The 22,127-nt window shown below is 42.8% G+C and overlaps 1 protein-coding gene across 2 annotated transcripts in view; it reads left to right on the forward strand.

Moving 5' to 3' along the window:
• Window positions 1–1,218: 1,218 nt before the first annotated feature.
• pvrl2l (PVR cell adhesion molecule related 2 like) overlaps window positions 1,219–22,127 on the forward strand; it is a 162,752-nt gene continuing 141,843 nt past the window's right edge. The window contains exon 1 of one of the 2 annotated variants that reach the window (XM_077009579.1): window positions 1,219–1,718. In XM_077009579.1, coding sequence (XP_076865694.1) covers window positions 1,670–1,718 — 49 coding nt within the window. In that variant the 5' untranslated portion in view covers window positions 1,219–1,669. The remainder of the gene's footprint in view (window positions 1,719–22,127) is intronic. The other variant, XM_077009580.1, reaches the window with a different exon arrangement.

Consider the following 22,127-nt stretch of genomic DNA (forward strand, 5'->3'; position numbering starts at 1 on the left):
TTGCTGAACAGAAGAGAATGAGTCCCCTCTTTGAGTCTTGGTTCCTCTCAAAGTTTCTTCCTCATGCTGTAGGGGGTTTTCCTTGCCACTGTTGCCTTTGGCTTGCTCACCAGAGGCTTTGCCACCCAACAACCTATATCCTAGAATTTTGTAGGCATGCAAACCCCTCAACCACAATAAGGTGGTGATCCATAGGAAGGTGCAGAATTATGTGTTCTTCTGATTGTTAGCCACCATTTTATCCTAATATGTGATTTGAACAAACATTATTAATTCTAATAGTGTCTAATAGTGTCTCTTCCAAACAGTGTAAACGTTTGATTTTGTTGTAAATGATTTAGACTTCAATTATGAGTGCAACTGCTTCAGTTCCGCGGACTGCTTGCTCTTCTAGTCGTTCTCTTGCACTTAAAAACTTACTCTAGGTGCTCTCCCACAAATGTGGACTACACAATTTGGCCTTTGGAAGAACCTAGTGAAAAGATTAATTTCAAAAGAACTCCAACTGTGCAGGCAGTAGTGAAAAACTCCTAGGAAGTTGAAACAAAATTGTATCCATCAAACGTTACTTGTTTTATCAAGGTCGTCTGATGAGTTGAGTCTGCTGACTGGCTGATACAAAGGGAATTCAAAGGATCTGCTTAGGAAATGCAATAAAGTGAAGTGCCACCCGATGACTGTTAACAAATCACCTTCGTTCTGGCTGCAATCTAGTTTTTTCAGAAGCAAAAACGAACGCCCATTATTAAATGTGTGCAATAGCATCAAACTGACAACAGATGGCATAGCGAGGTAAATGATTAGTATGCATATGGCGTGAGCAAGCTGTCGATGGGTAACAACGAATTCATAATTTCACGTCCCCGTATTATTGTTTAATTAGCTGCGTTATTTTGATCAAATAATAAGCTGATTAGCATTGCGTAGGTTAATTTAGGCAAAGTCAGTAATGTGCACTTAAAAGTCCCTGTAACCTCACATTGTACACAATTCGATGTATGACCATACGATGCGAGGTCTAGGCAAAACGTTTTTACAAGTAAATATGAATAGTTTGCACCTTCTTATGATTTTCGGTTTGTCACAAAAATTAAGAATGGGAATTTGCAGCGCTAGTTTCATTTTCGAATAGCTTTGTGTTTTGGACTAATGCCCTACTTTGCTAACGGAAATACCATTGAAACCAGTCTGACAGGATCTCCAACCACTTGAAGTCGTTCAATCTTACCATACCATCCTTTCGAATTTGTGACGCTGCATGACATCACATTCAAGCTCCACGCCACACTTGCTGCAGCAATGATTAAGTGGAAGAAGTCTCAGTCATACGCAATAGTGTATCATCTTGCCTTCAGATGCCTTTGACGTATTTTATGCTCACGAACATACAAAGGACATAAGCCTACGTACTAGCATACCGGACCCTCTGGACGGGGGAGGGCTTTAGCTGTTTTAGGTGTTTTATCTTTATCGCGGACTGTAGATCAGGACGAGAAAACAAACCACACCGGTTCGCGGGGCAAAATTTATTCACTGTCTTGGATTTGCTTGGTTAACAACTGTTCATCGGTGAACGTCGCGTGAGGATAATTTATAATAAGAGAGTTTTGGCGTTGAGGAGTGTACATTAGAAGATTGTGAAACACCTCCAGCAGCTCCGACTTTTAAAATGAGGAACAGTTGGCCGATTTTTGTTGTATTTCTTCTTTTCTGCCAAGGTAATGTAACATTTAAATATTTTTATGCATTGGCCACTGATAACATTGGGCATTTTGCTTTCTCCTCCAAAGGCAATGTTTCTCTTACGATTTTAATTACCACTGGCCATCAGCAGTTCACGCAGCCCGTAAAGTCGACCGACCCATGTGGATCGGATCGCAACTTGCATGCATGTTGCAGACTATACGTGCACGGAACTGTTACATGAATTTTTGGGGGGTTCACAAACGGCTCCTGATCTTTCATAATACTTAGTTTCGGTACGCCATGTTAACGCAAGGTGTGGCCTCCCAGGGTGTTTATTTTTCTTTGAGTAAAGGCAGCAGGTGGGATTCTTTCTTAACACTTACTCTAATCCTTACGACAAAAGTGGTCCTTTCACCAGCATTTTTGTAGCATCTTGTTGCCTATAAGGGTCCGTCGTTATAATTAATTTGTCAGTTGTTGGGTGGCGCCGTATAGCATACACGCAACAGGGTACCACCCGGTTTTCATAGTGTTGTTATAGTACATCCCACTGTGTTATCGAGACTGAGCACGGCATTAAATTAAAACCTACTGAGCAACCCAAGCGCGCTCTATAATATATTATAATATATAAAGAAAGAGATACTTGAAGATTGAACGTGAAGTTCCTTTGGTCTGTATTTAGTGTTGTCCTGTAGCTGTTCTGGAAGTTATAGTTTTGATACTCTGCCACGGTTTTAACATAAATCCGATTTGGAGGATTGGAGGATGTCATATGCTCGTTTATGCTCATAGCTGGTCTGCACAGATAAGGGGAAAACAGACACACAGCTTCTCAGATGCTAGAGGGACACAAGAAATGCAACACTTAATTAGGGTTCACACACACATAGTGTGGGAACCCTATTGTAATTGTTAGCGTTTTTCTTATTAGGGCTCCGAGCACCAAAGGTGCTGGAGGCCTATTGTAATTGTTAGGATTTTTCTCCTTATTATTATTATTATTATTATTCTTTTTCTGCCTTAAAACGGATCGCACAGCCCAAACCGTAAGGCCTACAGACTTGAAACTTGGTCAATAGGTAGTAGTCCCTCCCGCTACTCAGGCGCAAGACGCCAGCCAAATCCGCCCATAGGTGGCGCTACAGCGCACGCAAACGCATTCAAGTAAATTGCCAGTACCACGTATGTCCTAAATTTAAAATTCTTTCATATACATGTTCCTTGTCTCCAAACCTACCAAAAAGCCTCAAGAACCCATAAGCTCCGCCTACTTCGTTTTCGAGCTAATTTGCATAATATGCAAAATCGCACACATTTTTGAGAGCTAACTAGTCCCTGGATTTTTCACATACATGCACATATGTGGTATCAAAACGTTCAGAAGAGTCTGAACTTTAATAATCTTTAACAAAAAATGCACATTTCTGCACATGGGCGTGGCCACATGCCACACAAGTCAAGGGGCAAAAATTTCACCGCCAAAAATGCACATTTTCTGCTGTATCTCATGCATACTTTTACATATTCACACCAAATTTCATATACATGTACCTGTTGGGCGTCTACACCTGCCCATACATTTTGGCACACATTCACACCTAGGGGGCGCTATAACTGCCAAAAAACTCTCCTGCACACACCGATTGGCCAAATAACACGAAACTTGGTATGCATCATCTACATGCACCTCTGAGACAGGTCCTAGGTCTGCACCATCATATGTCCAATATGGCCGCCACCATCGACCAATTAGCTGTCAGTATACAATTTCACAAGCTTTACAAGCTTTACATATGTCAATTGAGCTGAAACTCACATGGCATGTTCAGGTGCACACCCTCTAAGACATACTGGGGTATGATGGCAATTGCACCACTAGGTGGCGCTATACTAGAAACTCCTGAATTACGCCCACATAGTATGACATAAAACAACAAACTTGGACTCATATGATTCTACGTAGAATCCTTAACAACTTTGTAATTGCAAGTGCTTTACAAAAATGTACGGATTTTCATATATTATCAAATATGTATAATTTCCACTTTCCATACTACGCCTAGGATTTTCACTCCATCACCTCAAATCACACCTTGATATACTCTGCAGACTATGCAATGCAAATGTTGTGCAAAAAATCCTAAGATTTCCACAAATTTATATTTTTCATATGCATCACAATGGTACCATCATAACACATCAAATTCATATTTTAATAACTCCGCTATAGTATGTCCTATGTTTATGAAAATTGACATGCACATTCACATGACCATTGAGGTGATATGTGCCAAGTTTGAGCTAAATCCGTCCACAAATGACTCTACAGTGAATATTTTCAATTTCCATACTCAGCAGTGCAAGGAGCGGTAGAGAGCCTTTTGCAGGCACGCACGCTCTCATTCTCGCAGACGCAGAGTGCCCCTCTCATCCACTCCCCCCACACTCCCCCAACCTTCTAACACTTAACAACCCATGTCTCTGTCTCCCCCTCCCTCTCTCTATTTCACATGCACTCACTTCTCACACACGCAGAGTGCCCCTCTCATCCACTCCCCCCCACACTCCCCCAACCTTCTAACACTTAACAACCCATGGTCTCTGTCTCCCCCTCCCTCTCTCTATTTCACATGCACTCACAGAAAAAACAGGCCTCCCTATAAGCTTCACATACACACTGCCTTAGCCATGCCTACTCATACATTAGAGTAACACATATAAACACCTAATTCACACACACACACACACACACATACACCTACTTATGTGTATGCATCACAAATTGAGCACATACACTGTCATGTCAGACATGTGAGTTCACTGTGACAACTAAGACTGCCCATTATATGCAATCACTCACACACATACACAGCTCTAACTGATGAAAACAAACATTATCACACCAAACCCCTCTCTCTCTCTATTACACATGCACACACATGCACTGGCCTACCAATAGGTTTCACATACACACTGGCCTAGCCATATCTACTATGCCTTCGCCGCAGGCATGCAAGTCGGTACCTATGCCACTTGCGAGGAGCCCGCTCATTGCCGCTTGCGGCTATATTTATTATTATTCTTTTGCCCATTTTGCTGTCTATAAATGATACTGCAGCCTAAACCGTAAGGCCTAGACACACCAAACTTGCCAAACTTGTTCTCTAGGTCAAAAGGACCACACTCACTTATAGGGACCCACATCGGCCTGATGGTGGCGCTATAGCACACTATGTGACATTTTGGCCCATATCTCCCATACCATAAGTCATAGAAACAAAATTCCACTTCCTATGCATTCCTTGGCTCAATTCAATAGGACATTTCATATACAACTATGAAGCTCCGCCTACTTAGATTTTTTGCTAATTTGCATAATATGCAAAACCTACTTTTGCCTACTACTCCTTGGTTTTTCATCTGATCACCACAATCTTGGTATCAAACTACTCAGAAGAATCTCATTATCAAAACCTATCGCCAACATTGTGACATTTCCATACAGCCTGGCTGTCACATGTCAATCAATAGCTCTGAGGCGTGGCCAAATTTACTTCAGCAGCTATATCTCAACAATGCTTTGACCAATCTTCATGAAAATTTATCAGTTGTTAGGACACATGACTCGGAGGTCACAGGTCAAAGCAGGCCACGATTGTCCAATAGGGGGCGCTATAACATGGGAAAAACTGTTTCTCAGAAACCATTAGTCACATCAAGCCAAAACTTTACAGGCATCATCATGGGGTCAAGTGGTATCAAGACACACAATGATGACCTCATCACTCAAAAAACATGGCCGCCATAAGCCAATTAATTTTAATTTTAATTAATTGGCCATTTGACCTACTTACCATAGGTACATACACATGAAACTGACATGGTATGTTCATGTACACACCCTCTAAGACATACCCATGTTGGAAGGGAATTGCACCACTAGGTGGCGCTATACTAGAAAATCCAGAATTTCTCCTACATATTTTCACTTATCAAGTAATGCTTGCACTCATATGATTGTATGCAGAATTCCTAGCAACTTTGTAATTACATGTGCTTTGCAAAAATGTACCACTTTTTCACTATTATCAAATATATATAACTTGCCATTTTCATACTAGTCCTAGCATTTTAACTCAATCACCTTAAATCACACCTTGTAATACTCAGCAGACTCTGAAATGCTAAGATTAGCGAAAAAATCCTAAGTTTTTGACAAATTAATATTTTTCATATGCATCACAATGCTACCATCATAACACATCAAATTCCCAGTTCAATAACTACGCCATAGTATGTCTGATTGTTATGGAAATTGAAATCCACATTCACATGACCATTGTGGTGCGATGTGCCAATTTTGAGCCAAATCCGTCCACAAACAGCTCTACAGTGAATATTTTCATTTTCCATACAAAGCAGTGGAGGGAGGCATACACAGCTGCTAAGCCACACACGCACGTGCCTTTCTCACACACTCTGCCCCCCCCTCCTCCACTCCCCTCACACTCCCCCTTGCTTCCAACACTTTACAACCCATGGGCTCTACCTCCCCCCCCTCTCTTTCACATGCACTTACAAAAACACAGGCCTCTGTAGCTTTCACACTGCCCTTGCCATACCTACCCATTTCTCTATGAGTAACCCAGATACAAACACACAAACTGACGTTTAGCCTCTGTTTTTGAAAACACACTCTCTCTCTCTCTCTCTCTCTCTCACACACACACACACACACACACACACACACACCTACTTATAGGTTTAACATACACACTGCCCTAGCCATGTATACCCATTACTCTTTGACTAAAACACACACACACACACACACACACACACACACACACACACACACACACACACACACACACACACTTCTACCTAAATGTATGTATAGTTTGTATGCATATTTATAGTATATGTATAGTATATGTCAGTCATGCCAGCAATGTCAGTCGTATCAGTCATATCAGGCATGCCATGCCAGTCATTTCAGTCCAGTCATATCAGTCATATCAGTCCTGTCAGTCATATAAGTCAAATAATCAATTCATTACAGTCATGCCAGTTATGTCAGTCAAATCAGTCATGTTAGTCCACATTCATACTTTGAATACACGGACAGTCATGTTAGGCATGCAAGGTGTGCAAGGAGTGAATTAACAAAGCATAGTCTCTGGCTCCCTCAATCTCTCTCTGTCGGTAATATACAGGCCCAATTATGTATAGACACATGCAGGCCTTCCTATACTGTTCACATAGATGCAGCCCTAGCCAGATGTGCTATTTCTGTGTCTCATTTTCTGACACAAGCAGATGTCAGTCATGTCAGTCCAGTCATGTCAGACATAAGTCGTGTCAGTCATATCAGTCATGTCATGCCAGTCATGTCACTTATATCAGTCATGTCATTACAGTCATGCTAGTCATGTCACTCATTCCAGTCATGCCAGTTGTCAGTCATATCAGTCATGTTATTTTTGTTCATCATGCCAGTGAAGTCATTCCAGTCATATCAGTTATGTCAGTCATGCCAGTCATGTTAGTCATGTTATGGCAGGCTTTGCAGACTACGTTCATACTTTGAATACACGGACAGTCATGTTAGGCGTGCAAGGAGTGAATTAACAAAGCATAGTCTCTGGCTCCCTGAATCTCTGTCGGTAATATACAGTCCCAATCATGTATGGACACATGCAGGCCTTCCTATATTGTTCACATAGATGCAGCCCTAGCCAGATGTGCTGTTTCTGTGTCTCCCTTTCTGACACATGCAGATGTCATCACACACTATCTGTAGAGCACACACTGGCCAAACCCAAACAGCTTCTTTTCACTTTTATTTTCCAATATCTTTCACACTGTAGGGCCTAGAAACAAAATTCTACTTCTGTTGCATTCCTTGGATCAAGCCAATATGTACTGCTTAAATCAAAAAACACACAAACACACATACACACAAAGCTAATCACAGCATGTGATTTACTTCTGATCTGAATCATTTTGCCAATTTTTTGGGCTTTTTTGCCTTTTTCGTGTGTGAACCCGCAATTGCCGCTTGCGGCTATATTTACAAATATTATTTAATTGTATTAAATATTAGTCTATATAATAATATATTATTATTATTTCATTAAGCTTTGTTGATGCTTTATAGTGAAACGAGGAATGGGGAGGCAGTGAGTTTCAAAAGAATGAATCATCGGCGGTGCTTGAAACGTTCCACTGTAGCGGTCGTGTATATGCTTGTTTTCATTTCTCTGAAGGCTAGAGAGGTGAATGAATTTGCAATTCCTTGGGTCTCAGGCAGAAATCAAGTTCTTGCTTATCAAATAATATACATATTTGACTGTACTCTTTTTAACTTGGTAATGTACCAAAAACTGAGCCTATAAATAAAACTAGTTTATTTAAAAGCCTTTAAAGACCCAGCCTTTGTTGCTTGGTAATGTGGATCCTGCTACTCAAACATATTTCTGTTTCTTGCATCACCAACACCATTTCCACTGGTGCCTTTAACACAATGGCACTTTACTTGTAAAACAATAGGCCTTTTCCTTCCTGCCCTGATACTAGTTTGTTTGCCAAGAGGTAACTTGGGAATAATGTCCCTCAGTTTCTGCATGACATAAAATGTAAGGTGAAAGATAAAACCACCACCGCCACAATAAGAAACACACCTACACCCCGTCGTTCTCTTTCTCTTACACTTACTTTATACCAACAAAACAATGCAGACTTTTGAGTCCCCCATTCTGACCCCCCTCCTCTTTCCCATTCTCTCTCTTCTCTCACTGCCCCCTCTTTCTCCTTTTATGAATCATTCAGACCTTCATCCTGAGCCTTTGTTCCAGTGGCTTTAGGCATTGGTACATTCAGACCCTCCATACCTCTCGAGTCTTGCCTTTGCCGTCCCTTTGTTTTTTGGAATCTGAGGACGAGGTTTCAGTGACGGCTTTCTATAGAAGTGTTTAGACTGAAGTCTTTCTCTGACCTTGTGCAAACACATACCATACCTCATGTTCACACATACCAGTATTCCATGGAACTGAGACCTACCGGCTTTTAATTCTTCAGGGTCTGATCTAATTGGAAATGACTGGAAAGTCAAACCTCTTCCCAGCGGTGGATATTATACAGCACCAAGTGCGACAGGTGCAATCTTGCTCATCAGATGCTGAAGTAGTACAGGCTTTGTAGATGTGTATTACAGTTGGAGCATGCGTTTTAGCTAAAAGGTCTGCTCAGCACCCCCCCCCACTCATGTGATAGCTCTTCGTCTCTTGCTCTCACTGCCTATCCCTCTCTTGCTTTCAGTGTCACCCCGCCCCCTTCATCTATCTATACCCCTTTCTCATCACATGCATTCAGCAAGTCACACAGTGGGCTGTGCCAGGCTATTGTATGGAGAGCTCCCATTTGTGCCGGCTAGAGGTCTCTTGGAGCCTCAGCCATGAAGCCCAGCCACCCACCAGAGCTCTTGGATGAAACGGAGGCCAAGGAGATGGATTTTTGTGTGGGTTTGGAGATCATCCTCTTTCCTACCTTTCCATATTTCTGGTGAACTCAAGTTTTTTTTTTTTTTTTTTTGGTCGTTGTTGGTGGTGGTGTTATTTACCCTATTCTCTGTGGTTCTCTCACACCTGGCCACCTGGTATAAAGTTGAAGAAACATCTTCATCTCAGTAGTGGTGGTGTAAAATATTGCTGTTGAAAGCTTCTGAGAAAGGGCCACATTGAGCGTTTGTTGGCAGTGCACTAACAAGTTTAATGCTGGCCTGGGTGGCAGTGTAGGCTGTGGTGAATCATTCTTCACTTCTCCGAGCAGAAGCTATAGCACTTTTGGTTGCTGTCTTCAGTTTGAATAAGCTTGTTGCTTGCTTGGAGTTCTCTCACACCATCACAAATGAAGTTTTAATTTCATAGAAGATGTCCTAACATATATGTGTGTGCATTAGTGCAAAGCTGCACTAATTAATTTATATAAAAGACATGTTTACTTGGTTGAAGAGAAGGCAGGTTGGCTTTCTGCTGTCGGTCACTCATTGAATGATAATAGTAAAATAGTTTAACTATGCTGAGCACATCATATACTGGAATACTATTGAAGGTTTTCTCCTTAAGTCCTGTAATCCTCAGGTGTAACAATAGAAATGCTGCAAATAATGATGGGCAAAAGATAATGTGCAATTGGGGAAACCATTTTTTTCTCATTCATTTAACATTTCAATTCTCTTTTCACTGACAACTTGGCCAATGGAGAATGATTTAGAACAAAAGAAGTTGTTTAGAGACAGAGTGAATAAATAAATAAACCCAGCATGCATTTCTTTCTGTGGTCCTCTGGCTTGTTTGAAGAATTGAAATGACAGGCGTGTCTCAAGCTCAAGCCTTAAACCCCAGAGTGAACCCCAGTGTTGCTTTCAAGGCTTTCTGTGGAAGTGTGAGAGGCTAATGCTTCTGGTAGTTTCTATGGCATGCCAGTTGTAATGTAAAGAAAATTACCTCCATGGGGAATTTTCTAACATATTTACATAAACAGCTGTTCAGTTTTTCTGGGTGTTTGTGTGTTTTTGTTTCTGTCATGTGTAGTTATAGATGTGGGTAGCTGGGGGAGGGGTTGGAGACCAATTAAAATATTTGGAATATATGCTGCAATGGTTCATGGACACTTGTATACTTCCTGTCAGGTGGAGGTACATTTATTCCCAGCCATCTCTACCACCACCACAATTATCACCACACTCACTCACATGTCCAGATGACACATATAGGCATATATATTATGCAGCTCATGGCTCTTAAATTCTTTGTGTGTGCCTACTTTCCACAGCACTCCAAGTCTGTCAGGACCGTCAGAGCCAGCTGCCTGTGGAACTTTACAGCTCTGGGTTTATTGTAGGGTCATGTACTTTCTCTCTGGACTGGTAAATGTCAAAGTCTGGCACTCTTCCTGCTGGACAAAGGAGGCAGAATGTCTTTTAGTCCTGTCTCATGCGTTACAACTAAAACATCAAAGTGTGCTTATATGTTTGTAATTTATTTCAGATTCCACTTCTTATTTGATAGTGAATAAAACAACAGAAATAGCACAGAAACCAAGAGTGTTGTGAGCACTTAAAGATAGGAGTAAACACTCATTAAACTGTTTACTGATTCACTCGTTTCACCACCTGGTGAACTTTGGACTTTTGGTTAAAATATCACAAAATGCTGGCTATCGTTTAACTTGGTCTTGCCTTTCACTTTTCCTTTGAAATTGCCTTTTGTAAGCACCATTATTCCAGTACACAACATAGTTGCTTACTATTTGTAAGGAGTTTCTTTCTGTCCTTTTGTTGTTGTTGTTTGTTTTTGCTTTTGTTGCTTTTTGGTAACCTAATGCTCTTTTTTAGTTTTACTTGAGACAAACTCGCCGCTGGTGCAAATTAGGTGTGTAGATGGAATCTGCTCTGATGTGACAGAATAACTTGTATTTTAAAGCAAACTGTAAACAAAAAAGTGTACTTTAGAATAAAACTAAATGAGGGCAAATCCAGACCCTATGAGACACTGCTACATCCCCTCTTCTCCCCTATATACATGCCAGGCATGATCCTCCCCAATATTTCCTCAGAAATGCTTTTCAAACAAGAACCTCACATTTTAGTCATGTCACTAAAATTATACCAAAATTCAGTGATTTCTGAATGTGACAATGTTTGTCAGAGGTTATTTTAAGATTGCTCAATTGTTAACATGTTTCCACAAAATATTTGAAGAAAGGTATTGAGGTACACAGATCAGAGAGAATCACAGAGTGCAGTCAACCAAATCTGATCCAACACCATATGAGGGAGGGAATATCACCCTCCCTCATGAAGATGCCTTTTGTATATGGTGTTTCTGACTGCCAGGAGCGATGTATGCTGTGTGGTATAAGGCGCCATTAGCTGGGCTGGCATGTAGGCTGGTGACAATGCAGCTTGGCGTATGCCTGGCTGCTAGGCCCACAGGTGTGAAGCTCAGAGCACGTGAGTGGTGTGGGTTAAAGCTGCATTGGTCCGAGGCTTCGGATCATATCTGAGCACATGCAGCATACTGAATGCACAAGGGGTGTGTGTGTGTGTGTGTGTGTGGGAGAGGGATGTCTTGCCTAAAAATATGTCTGTGTACAAGTGCATCTTCTTTCTTCTGTGGTACCTACTTCTTAGTGTTTGCTTCCCTGCTTTGTGATTGTTAATGTTATACAGTGTCTTTTACAGTGTGTAAAATTACATAGTTGTACTTATATGTTTATATGGCTGTATGTATGTGTGTGTACATGAGCGTATGTTAGTGTGTGCAATGGTTTCAACTCAGTACAGGTTGCCCATCTCACTCACACATTACATTACCTTATATGGGCAGCAGAGCAAGACGGTGCAATTACCAGGGCTGCGAGGCTGTCTCTCGTGTAATAGCATACTCCCTCTCTGTTGAAATTTTACTCAGCCTTCTTTCTTCCTTTCGTCTATTATTCCCAGGACTCATTGACCATATTTCTTGCATCATTATTCGGCTTTTCATTCTTTGCTTTTCAACTTGTGATCCTTTCTGCTGATCCACATGCTGGTAATGCACCAAATCTTATAGCCTGGTGAAGATGTTTACAAAGACTTTTTGCCTTTAAAATCAGATATTTTTTTGCTTTTTTTTTTTTTTTTTTGCGTTTGCAAAATTCACACCTCAGCGTTTCCTACCAATGGCTGTCAGGGAATTGGTTTCGATCGAAAGCATTTGCAGCATGGGTTTATAGAACAGTGCGCAGTCTTAAATGTATTAGCTAGACCAAAATGCTGTTGAAACGGGTGAGAAATAAAAGCATGTCTTTCTCCTTCCACAGTAAAAAGGCTTACCGGCATGATTACTTGTGAAAGCTAAATTGGCTTTCTGCCCCCTGTCTTTGCCAGGCTCTCATTCCTTGCTGTGATTCTCTACCTTCTTTTTGTTACATTATAGCTCTTTGTCTGTTTGTCTCTCTCTCTCTCTGTATATATTTCTCTCTCTCTCTCTCTCTCTGTATTTTTATTTTGTTTTATTATTGACTTCTTTGACCTTTAAGGTTTGCCAGGCTAAAGAAACAATAACAAATTAAATGCTTAATTATCCATGGCAATAGTATAGACAATGTATATTTTGTAATTAAATATATGTCTCAATTATAATTTCTATCATTAAAAAATAAGAATACAATTGAGTAACTGTGTGTTTGTTGACCAGTTCCAGTTACAAGATGTCCAGTAAACGTAAGATGTGTTTGACATAACAGTATTTTTACTTTGCTAATTATTATTATTTCTCTTTCATTTATTCTTTATTTCTCTCTCTCACCTCAGTCTTTCCTTTTGTTCTGTCTCACCATCAGCCATTTGCCTCCCACATCTCTTCAAAAAGCCTTAATTACAGTTTGACTACAGGAACTACGTTTACCCTCCCAGCCCCCCTCCTTCAGTTCCTCCTGCTTTCCCAGTGCAGTGCATGAGCCACATACCCAATATATGTAAACACTGTAAATGACTATCTCAAGAGGTTCCGGGCTTCTTTTCATCACTGTGCCCAGATCAGCATGCCCATCTCTCCCCTGCTTAGCCCACTAGTCATTCCCAGACACCACTCCCCCTTGCACTTCCCCCTTGCACGTCCGCTTTGTACGTATCGCTGGATTGCTGTTAGTGTAAGACATGATCCATTTATTCCTTCCTCTGCTCTCTTTTTCTCCTTTATTCATGCTGCCCTCTGAAACCTTGATCCTGGTTTGTTACTTTTTTCACTGTCCTCTTGTTAAGGTGATTTCAGAATGAAGAAGTCAGCGCACACTCAATTGAGCAGACATCAACATCAAAAAAGGGAAAAGGTAAAGGAAGGAATAAAGAAAAACAGGAAAAAACTTTATTTATATTTAAATGATCTCGTAAAATCAGATAAGTATATTAGTCTCTCTAATTGAAAATGTTTGTGTAACTCGTTTAAACTATGTTACGAAATTGATTATATCCCCTTGAGTATAAACTTACTGACACCTCTTTATGACTGGAAATACAGTCCAGTATGATGAGAGCTGACCAATAATGACTTTGAACACAAAAAAATTTAAATTGTATCTGTCTTCTCGCTGATAAAGGAGCCCAACCGTTTCTTTCTAAGGGCATACTCACACTAGGCTCTGTGATCCGGGCCCGGGCACGGATCCCTGCCGAAGCACGGTTCGTTTGGCTAGTATGAGCGCTCCAACCGTGCCCGGATCAGTTAACCGTGCTCGGGCCCGCTTGAAGAGGTGGGCCAGGGCACGATTCATGTGGACTCGGGGCACGGTTCGCTTCTAGTGTGAGCGCTATCCGTGCCCGGGCCCGCTTGGTGCCTCATCTGATTGGTTCATTTCGCTGGAACTCAAAAATGACGTCAGTGATGCGACGCTCACGTTAAACAGTCATAGCGGCAAAGCGATTAGCAGACAATCGTTGTGTTAAATTATTGATAAATCTGTGCTTGCACCGTGTTTCTGCACTCCCAAAACGACTCCAAAAATACAATAAAAAGAGAATTGTGAACTCCATAGTTTTGTGCGAGCACGCTTTTTTCCAAATAAAGCGCCGTTGTGATGACGTAAGCGTGCTCAGGCCGGGTTGATAAAGGCAGTGTGAGTGCAGGCCAGACAGGGAGTGGGGAGGGGGGTTAACCGGGCCCCAGCACGGAACGAGCAAAACGTGCCTAGTGTGAGTACGCCCTTAAAGTTCACAGTGATGCGCAGAATGTCTAGTATGTGTCTAGTAATGTCTGGTTTGTTCTCCATTAGTTACTATAATGGCAAGGTACTAAATTTATATTTAATGTTTATTACATTGTTGACTTGGATTCACAATATCTCCTTGCCAATACTTCGGAATCCTTGCTATTAGGTTAGCTGCTTTGCAACGGTCATACTTAAACGATGTTTACTAAACATTTTCAGGTAGACCAGGAGTGGCCAACCCGTGGCTCTCGAGCCGGATGCGGCTCTTTGCCTGGTTTCATGCGGCTCTTAGGGCGCACTCACACTATGCCATTCGAACCGTGCTGTGCCCAGGTATGATTGGGGAGAGGTCCGAATCCTCAGCCGACCCACGCTCTCACTAGTGGTCAGTGGCATTGTAACGAGTGCTGATAATGGACCTTATCCATTATTTGGATAAAAGAACAGTTGCGTACATAACAGAGCTTGTAGTGTGTGTGCGTGCGTGCATGCATGAGCAACCTCCCCGTGGCGTGGCCCACCTCCTCCAACCGTGCCAAAGTCCTGAAGCATATCACGCCTGGGCACTGTTCAGAATACTCACATTAGCCAACCCTGCCATGCTTTAGGGGCGTTCTGGATCCTTACATTTATATTGAAGTTTGTGTTTGTTTTAAATTTTTATGCTGTTCGCTTAGCTTGAGTTCTCTCCGGTATTTTCATCAAACGCACATGTGCGTGAGATGAAAACACTGCCAAGCTTCCCAGTGAGGACAAGATCATTTCAGTAAACAATTTGTGTCAAGTATGTATGCGACAATGCACACAATGTTCATTGTTGAAGATTACTTTGTTTGTGTGTGACATTTACAGTAAATCTGGCTGAGCAGAGGTCTGTATGTGTGTGTGTGTGTGTGTGTGTGTGTGAGAGAGAGAGAGAGAGAGAGAGAGAGAGAGAGAGAGAGAGAGAGAAAGAGAGAGAGAGATGGGTCATGGGTCAGAGGAAGGGATGGGTCATGTTTAAGTGTGCCCGTGTGTGATGTGTCTCTTTGCTGTAACACAGTAAAAAAAAGTGGCTTTTGATCTCTGACGGGTTGGCCACCCCTGATGTAGACCTACGTAAATCTCTTATTTTTGGACGCGCTCATCATGGGGCCAACACGATTGTGCCCCACAGCTCATTATTAGCTCCCTTGGTTAGACGAACTCTGATGGGCCGGCCCCATGCTCACCAAACAAAGACTGCTAGGAGACTGGTTTTTATGGAAGAAGTTTGGAATCTGTCAGCGATTCCATTATCCATATGTAATTAAGGTGCAATAATATTACTTTTGAAGAAAATTTTGTTTGTTACGTTGAATTATCGATGTTATCATGTTGTCCACTGCTCCACAGCAACATCTGGTGAGAATGGCCCCACCAGTGCCCCTGCTCTCTACTTTGGCCATGAAAATCCAACTCGGATGCCTTACATTTTTTGTCACTTTGTGTGAATTCACTCTGAGTATCTAGCATCCTGATCTACAGTGCATGGCAGCCCCTTGGATTTTCTGCATAGGCCTGAATCCTTTCAGCCAGATAATCAGAGTGGGTACAGACTGAGGAGTGTAACTATACCTGGATGATTGATACAAAGGAATCCACCTGACAATAATCATTAGCAAGGGCACAGGAAAGTGTTGTGGGCAGCATTAAAACAAAACTGTGAATGGGACATAACAGACCTGGACAACAACTACAGATACCTGGGATTATCCAATCTCACAGGAATCACGAGGCAGAAGTATCTAAGTAACTGCTTAGAGTAAGGCAAGTCCTCAAGAGTCAGTTGAAAAAGAAGAAAAAGGCCCAAGCCATAAACACATATGATCTGCCCATAATCTGATAACCTGAGGGCACAATAAGATGATCAAGATAAGAAGTGGAAGCTGCTGACACAAACCAGCAAAGGGAGAGGGAGGGGAGAGGGAGGGGAGAGGGAGGGGAGAGGGAGGGGAGAGGGAATGGAGAGGGAGGGGAGAGGGAGGGGAGGGGGAGGGGAGAGGGAGGGGAGAGGGAGGGGAGAGGGAGGGGAGAGGGAGGGGAGAGGGAATGGAGAGGGAGGGGAGGGGGAGGGGAGAGGGAGGGGAGAGGGAGGGGAGAGGGAGAGGAGAGGGAATGGAGAGGGAGGGGAGAGGGAGGGGAGAGGGAGGGGAGAGGGAATGGAGAGGGAGGGGAGAGGGAGGGGAGAGGGAGGGGAGAGGGAATGGAGAGGGAGGGGAGAGGGAGGGGAGAGGGAGGGGAGAGGGAATGGAGAGGGAGGGGAGAGGGAATGGAGAGGGAGGGGAGAGGGAATGGAGAGGGAATGGAGAGGGAGGGGAGAGGGAATGGAGAGGGAGGGGAGAGGGAGGGGAGAGGGAGGGGAGAGGGAATGGAGAGGGAGGGGAGAGGGAGGGGAGAGGGAGGGGAGAGGGAATGGAGAGGGAGGGGAGAGGGAATGGAGAGGGAGGGGAGAGGGAATGGAGAGGGAATGGAGAGGGAGGGGAGAGGGAATGGAGAGGGAGGGGAGAGGGAGGGGAGAGGGAGGGGAGAGGGAGGGGAGAGGGAATGGAGAGGGAGGGGAGAGGGAATGGAGAGGGAGGGGAGAGGGAGGGGAGAGGGAGGGGAGAGGGAATGGAGAGGGAGGGGAGAGGGAATGGAGAGGGAGGGGAGAGGGAGGGGAGAGGGAATGGAGAGGGAGGGGACTCAACTGTCCAGGGCAATACGTGAAACAACCATGAATACATGCAAGCAATTCCCCTCAAAGATAAGTGAGGGTGTGCCTCAGTCCAGTGGGGAATGTGGTCACCATAGACACTGAGGAGACGCCATGGCAGGATAAGCCCCTCCTTGGAATGTACCACTGACAGATAGTGGTAGATGGCTGACAAGTGGGGGGGGATAAACACAGTACAGACTGAAAAACCTAAGGAGGTGGGAGATCATACATTAGAAGGGAGACACAGGAATGACACAAGGTTTCCAGAGAAACAGAATATTTCGAACAGTGGTTCAACAAAACAATTCACAATTGGTCATCAGAACAATCCACAAGCCCTCTATTTGATACTCCATTGTACATCTATTGCAAGTAATACAGTAGATAACTCCTTAATGTATGAGGAGGAATGAGTGATAATTGATATTTTTGTATTAATTGTAATGGATATATTAATAAATTCACATAGCACATCTAGTTATCATCAGTATGGTCATTTATTTTACTCATGAAAAGTCTTTGGTGTCTTTGTTAATTTGCATGTGTGTATGTATGTCCTATGCAGATATTTTTACATTACATATTTTTATATTTATATTTTTACATATTGGTGTTCTGTGAAGATTACCTGTGCATCTGAGTTTGAGTGTGTATGAGTGTTTAGAGTTCAGTTGGCAGTTTCTGTATTGTAGTATGTCTGGGTTTTACCACACTGCTCAATCAAGTTCCTGCTGAGTGCTCTGACAGACTATCCGCGGTTGCATCAATCTCCTGCTGCCCTGAGTGACGGCCTGTGATGTGCACACTATCTTATCTCTCGCCGTCCAAGTCTTGTGTCCTAACCCACCCTGCCATCCCAAGAATGAGAGAGAGAGAGAAAAATGGAGGATACTTCTTTCCTTGCTTCTTTTCACTAGAGGACATGTTGAAAAGATTTAAAAGATTTGACATTTCATTTTTTGGCCCCTGTGTTTTCCAGCAAATTATTGCACTTGGTTACTTTATATTGATTATTCAGTGGACAATCTGCTAAAACATCACATTCATGTGTATTGTCTACCCTGTCGAGTCTCACTATGTGTTCAACATTAGCCAAAATATCACCCAAATGTCCCTTTTGTTTCATATTTTCTTTGCCATTTAAGTTGATATTTTCAGATAGGCAACAGGCATATTGTTGAGTCTGAGCCAGCACTCAGAAACAAGTCACGCTTATTTAGGCTGTCTAAAGGAACAGCAGGTGTCAGTTTCAGTTTCTAGTTTGTCCTAATCAGTCAGAAATGCGGTTCGGGCAGGTTTCTAGAGCAACTTTTCCAGTGCTTTCTCAGCAAGATGTACTCGCACCCTTCAGTCTTTCAGTCCATTGTTGTCTTTTAAGAAGCGTGTCAAACCTGTTCGACAGAACGTAAAGCTTCTTTGAAATTGACAGTGCAAGCAATTGTTTGATGACCATAAGGGGAAGTCCAGTAGGGAAAAGTGCATATTGCTGTGATAATATGTAACACTTTGAATGAAGAACCATTGATGGCCTGACAGCTGAATACAGAAGGTCATTTGTGCATGGGGAAGAAAATGCAATTCCTATTCTGAATTCAGTTTGACATGCAATCAATTGTAATTACTGACAGTTTTAATGTAGTGGCAGTAATGAATGGATCTGAATATGTGCTTTTTTTGGTTCTGGAATATGGTGTTTGGGCACAACTGAGATATGCACTTGCTTATTTGTTTGTGTGTGTTTTAGATTGCCAACTATGATATACCTTCCCAAGAGGGCCTCCCACATTTTATTTCAGCATCTGTTTAGTCTAAAAGTCCCTATAGAGTGATATCAGCCCTGATTGCCCACCCAGATTTTTCTCATTTTACACACATGCTGACAAACTGCTGATAACTAATACTGCTGATAGTTTTCCCTCCAGCTACCAGCACAAATAAGCCAGATGTAGTAGCTTTTATTTCCTTCAATTTACCTCCCTATGCACAATCACACACACACACGCTCTTTCTCAAACTCTCTAATACAATTATGTATATTTTTAAGAGAGGAAGATAAGATTACTTTGCATTTCTATATTATGAAAAAGCATCTGAAGGAGTTTTAGGCAGTGTCAGAAGCTCCACAGTCTATACATCTCTTCAGACTTTGTGTTGTGATTTTTCCCCCACAGCCCACAAATTTCTTCATCATTCAACTTTTGTTCCCTGCTGACGCAAGCCAAGCCCCTTCTCTCCTTATATCCAAACACCCATAAAACAATCCTCTGTTTTCAGGAGAAGGATTATGACTCATTCTGATCACAATGACTTTACAGGCGTAGAGTAAGCAAGTCTTCACCATCCAAGGCTAATAGTCCTTGAGCAGCATAGCAGAAATTCCACTGGGTGGCAACAGACTTTGACTAATACTGCACTGAAAGGGATTTCAGGGTGCGTATGGGAACATAAAACAAATCCACAAACCTGGCTAGCTTGAATAGCTGACCAAGACATGTTTCATCACCAGTCACTACTTGCCACCATTAGCTGCTACTGCCCAAGGTACGATTTCAATTTAATGACTTCCTTGACAGTTATTCTTTAAGAGAACACCAGGGCTCCATGCTAAGGCCTGGTCAGTACTTGCCACAGGATGACCTTGGCTGCTAGACAGAATGTCATTTTAGCCACTTTTGGTCTATATGTAGCCAAACCACCAGACTCTTGCCTCATTGTTTGACAAGTGAGGGGGGGGGGGGGGGGGGGGGGGGGGGGGGCTGTCAGAGCGAGTGCACCGAGATGGACCTTGACCTTGAGTGTACACTCACCGGCCACATTGATTAGGTACAACCGTCTAACTGCTCATCAACACAAATGTTGACTCATCCAATCACATGGCAGTGAAGGATTTAGGCATGTAGACATGGCCAAGACGATCTGCTGCAGTTCAAACCGAGCATCACAATTGGGACAAAAGGTGAATTTAAGTGACTTTGAATGTGGCAGTTGTTGGTGCCAGACGGGCTGGTCTGAGTATTTCAGAAACTGTTGATCTATTGGGATTTTCATGTACAACCATCTCTAGTGTTTACAGAGAATGGTCCAAAAAAGTGAAAATATCCAGTGAGCGGCGGGTCTGTGGGCACAAATGCCTTTTTGATGCCAGAGGTCAGAAGAGAATGGCCAGACTGGTTCGAGCTGATAGATTGGCAACAGTAACTCAAATAACCGTTACAACCAAGGCATGCAGAAGAGCAACTCTGAAAGCACAACATGTCGAGCCTTGAGGTGGATGGGCTACAGCAGCAGAAGATCACACCGAGTGCCACTCCTGTCAGCTAAGAACAGGAAACTGAGGCTACACTTTGTACAGGGTCACCAAAATTGGACAATAGAAGATTGGAAAAATGTTGCCTGGTCTGATGAGTCTCGATTTTTGCTGCGACATTCAGATGGTAGAGTCAGAATTTGGTGTAAACAACATGAAAGCATGGATCCATCCTGCCTTGTATCAATGGTTCAGGCTGGTGGTGGTGGTGCAATGGTGTGGGGGATATTTTCCTGGCAAACTTGAGACACAATTGAGCATCATGTCAATGCCACAGCCCACCTGAGTATTGTTTCTGACCATGTCCATCCCTTTATGACCGCAGTGTACCCTTCTACTTCCAGCAGGATAACGCGCCATGTCATACGCAAATCATCTCAGACTGATTTCTTGAACGTGGCAATGAGTTCACTGTACTCAAATGGCCTCCACAGTCACCAGATCTTGATCCAATAGAGCACCTTTGGGATGTGGTGGAACGGGTGATTCACATCATGGATGTGCAGCAACTGCGTGATGCTATCAATGTGGACCAGACCCTCTGAGGAATGTTTCCAGTACCTTGTTCAATCTACAGTATGCCACGAAGGATTAAGGTAGTTCTGAAGGCAAAACACACACACACCTGGTGTTTTCCCCTGATCACCCTTGATTGGATCATCACTTCCCAGGCATTTACAGCTGGTACTGAAATGCTTCCTGAAGGCATCTCCATGATCCATGGTGCAATCAGATTTCTCTTTCTCTCTCTCTCTCTCTCTCTCTCCCTTTGTTTTCTGTGTAGCTGTACAACTGCTGTTCTGAGGATCAGCTCAGACAGGTATTCTGCAGGGAAACTTGTTAGAAGCACAAGCTATATGTTTACCTTTATCTTTTCATTTATTTGCTTCTTTGAAGAAGAGTGGACGTTGGCCCTTGAGAATGTGGCCCTTGGGTACATCAGGGCATTCCAGGAGGTGATTTGGCAGATTTAAACACTTCTTTGTAGCTTTGACACTTTCCTGTCAATACTCAGTCATGCTCACAGTTTGATTTGACACATCTTAATAAAGGGGTAAACATCAGCGCAATATCATCTCCATGGTTCTCCTATATGATAATTGTCATTGCATTTTCCTGGTTCCCCCTCCCTCCCCATGTATGAACTGTAAATAATCACAAAGATCTCACTGGAAAGTTTAATGGGAGTCTACTGAGTGGAGTCAGGTTTATCTGAGGAGGGAGCCTGCAGAAGGGGAGGAGCAAAGGTGGAGACAAAGACAAGACAGTGATGCTGTGGGATGTCAACAGAGGTCACAGCTCAGTGGGACATTTGGAATGGGCGGTCGCATCGTGGAGTTCTCCGGAGGGAAAATGGAATGAGACGAGCTGTCAATGAGAGAATGCAGAGAGGTAGGGCTGCCAATGCAGGGAAAGTGATGGGAGAATCATGGCAAGAGAGGAGAGTGCTCTTCCAATATCAGCCAGTCAGTGATTTGATTGTGAGAAAATAGTCAATGCAAACGGGAGAAAGAGAGAGAAAGAAAGAGAACAAATAGTGAGTAAGGAGACAAAAAAGAGGGGAAGAGAAGAGGGGATTTTCAGTTTGAGTCTGGTGGGCAGTGTGTGTGTGTGTGTGTGGGGGGGGGATGTGTTTATATATGTGCAAAGAAAGGTTATCAA

This window comes from Brachyhypopomus gauderio, chromosome 6 (genome assembly GCF_052324685.1).
Source record: "Brachyhypopomus gauderio isolate BG-103 chromosome 6, BGAUD_0.2, whole genome shotgun sequence".
Classification (NCBI taxonomy): domain Eukaryota; kingdom Metazoa; phylum Chordata; class Actinopteri; order Gymnotiformes; family Hypopomidae; genus Brachyhypopomus; species Brachyhypopomus gauderio.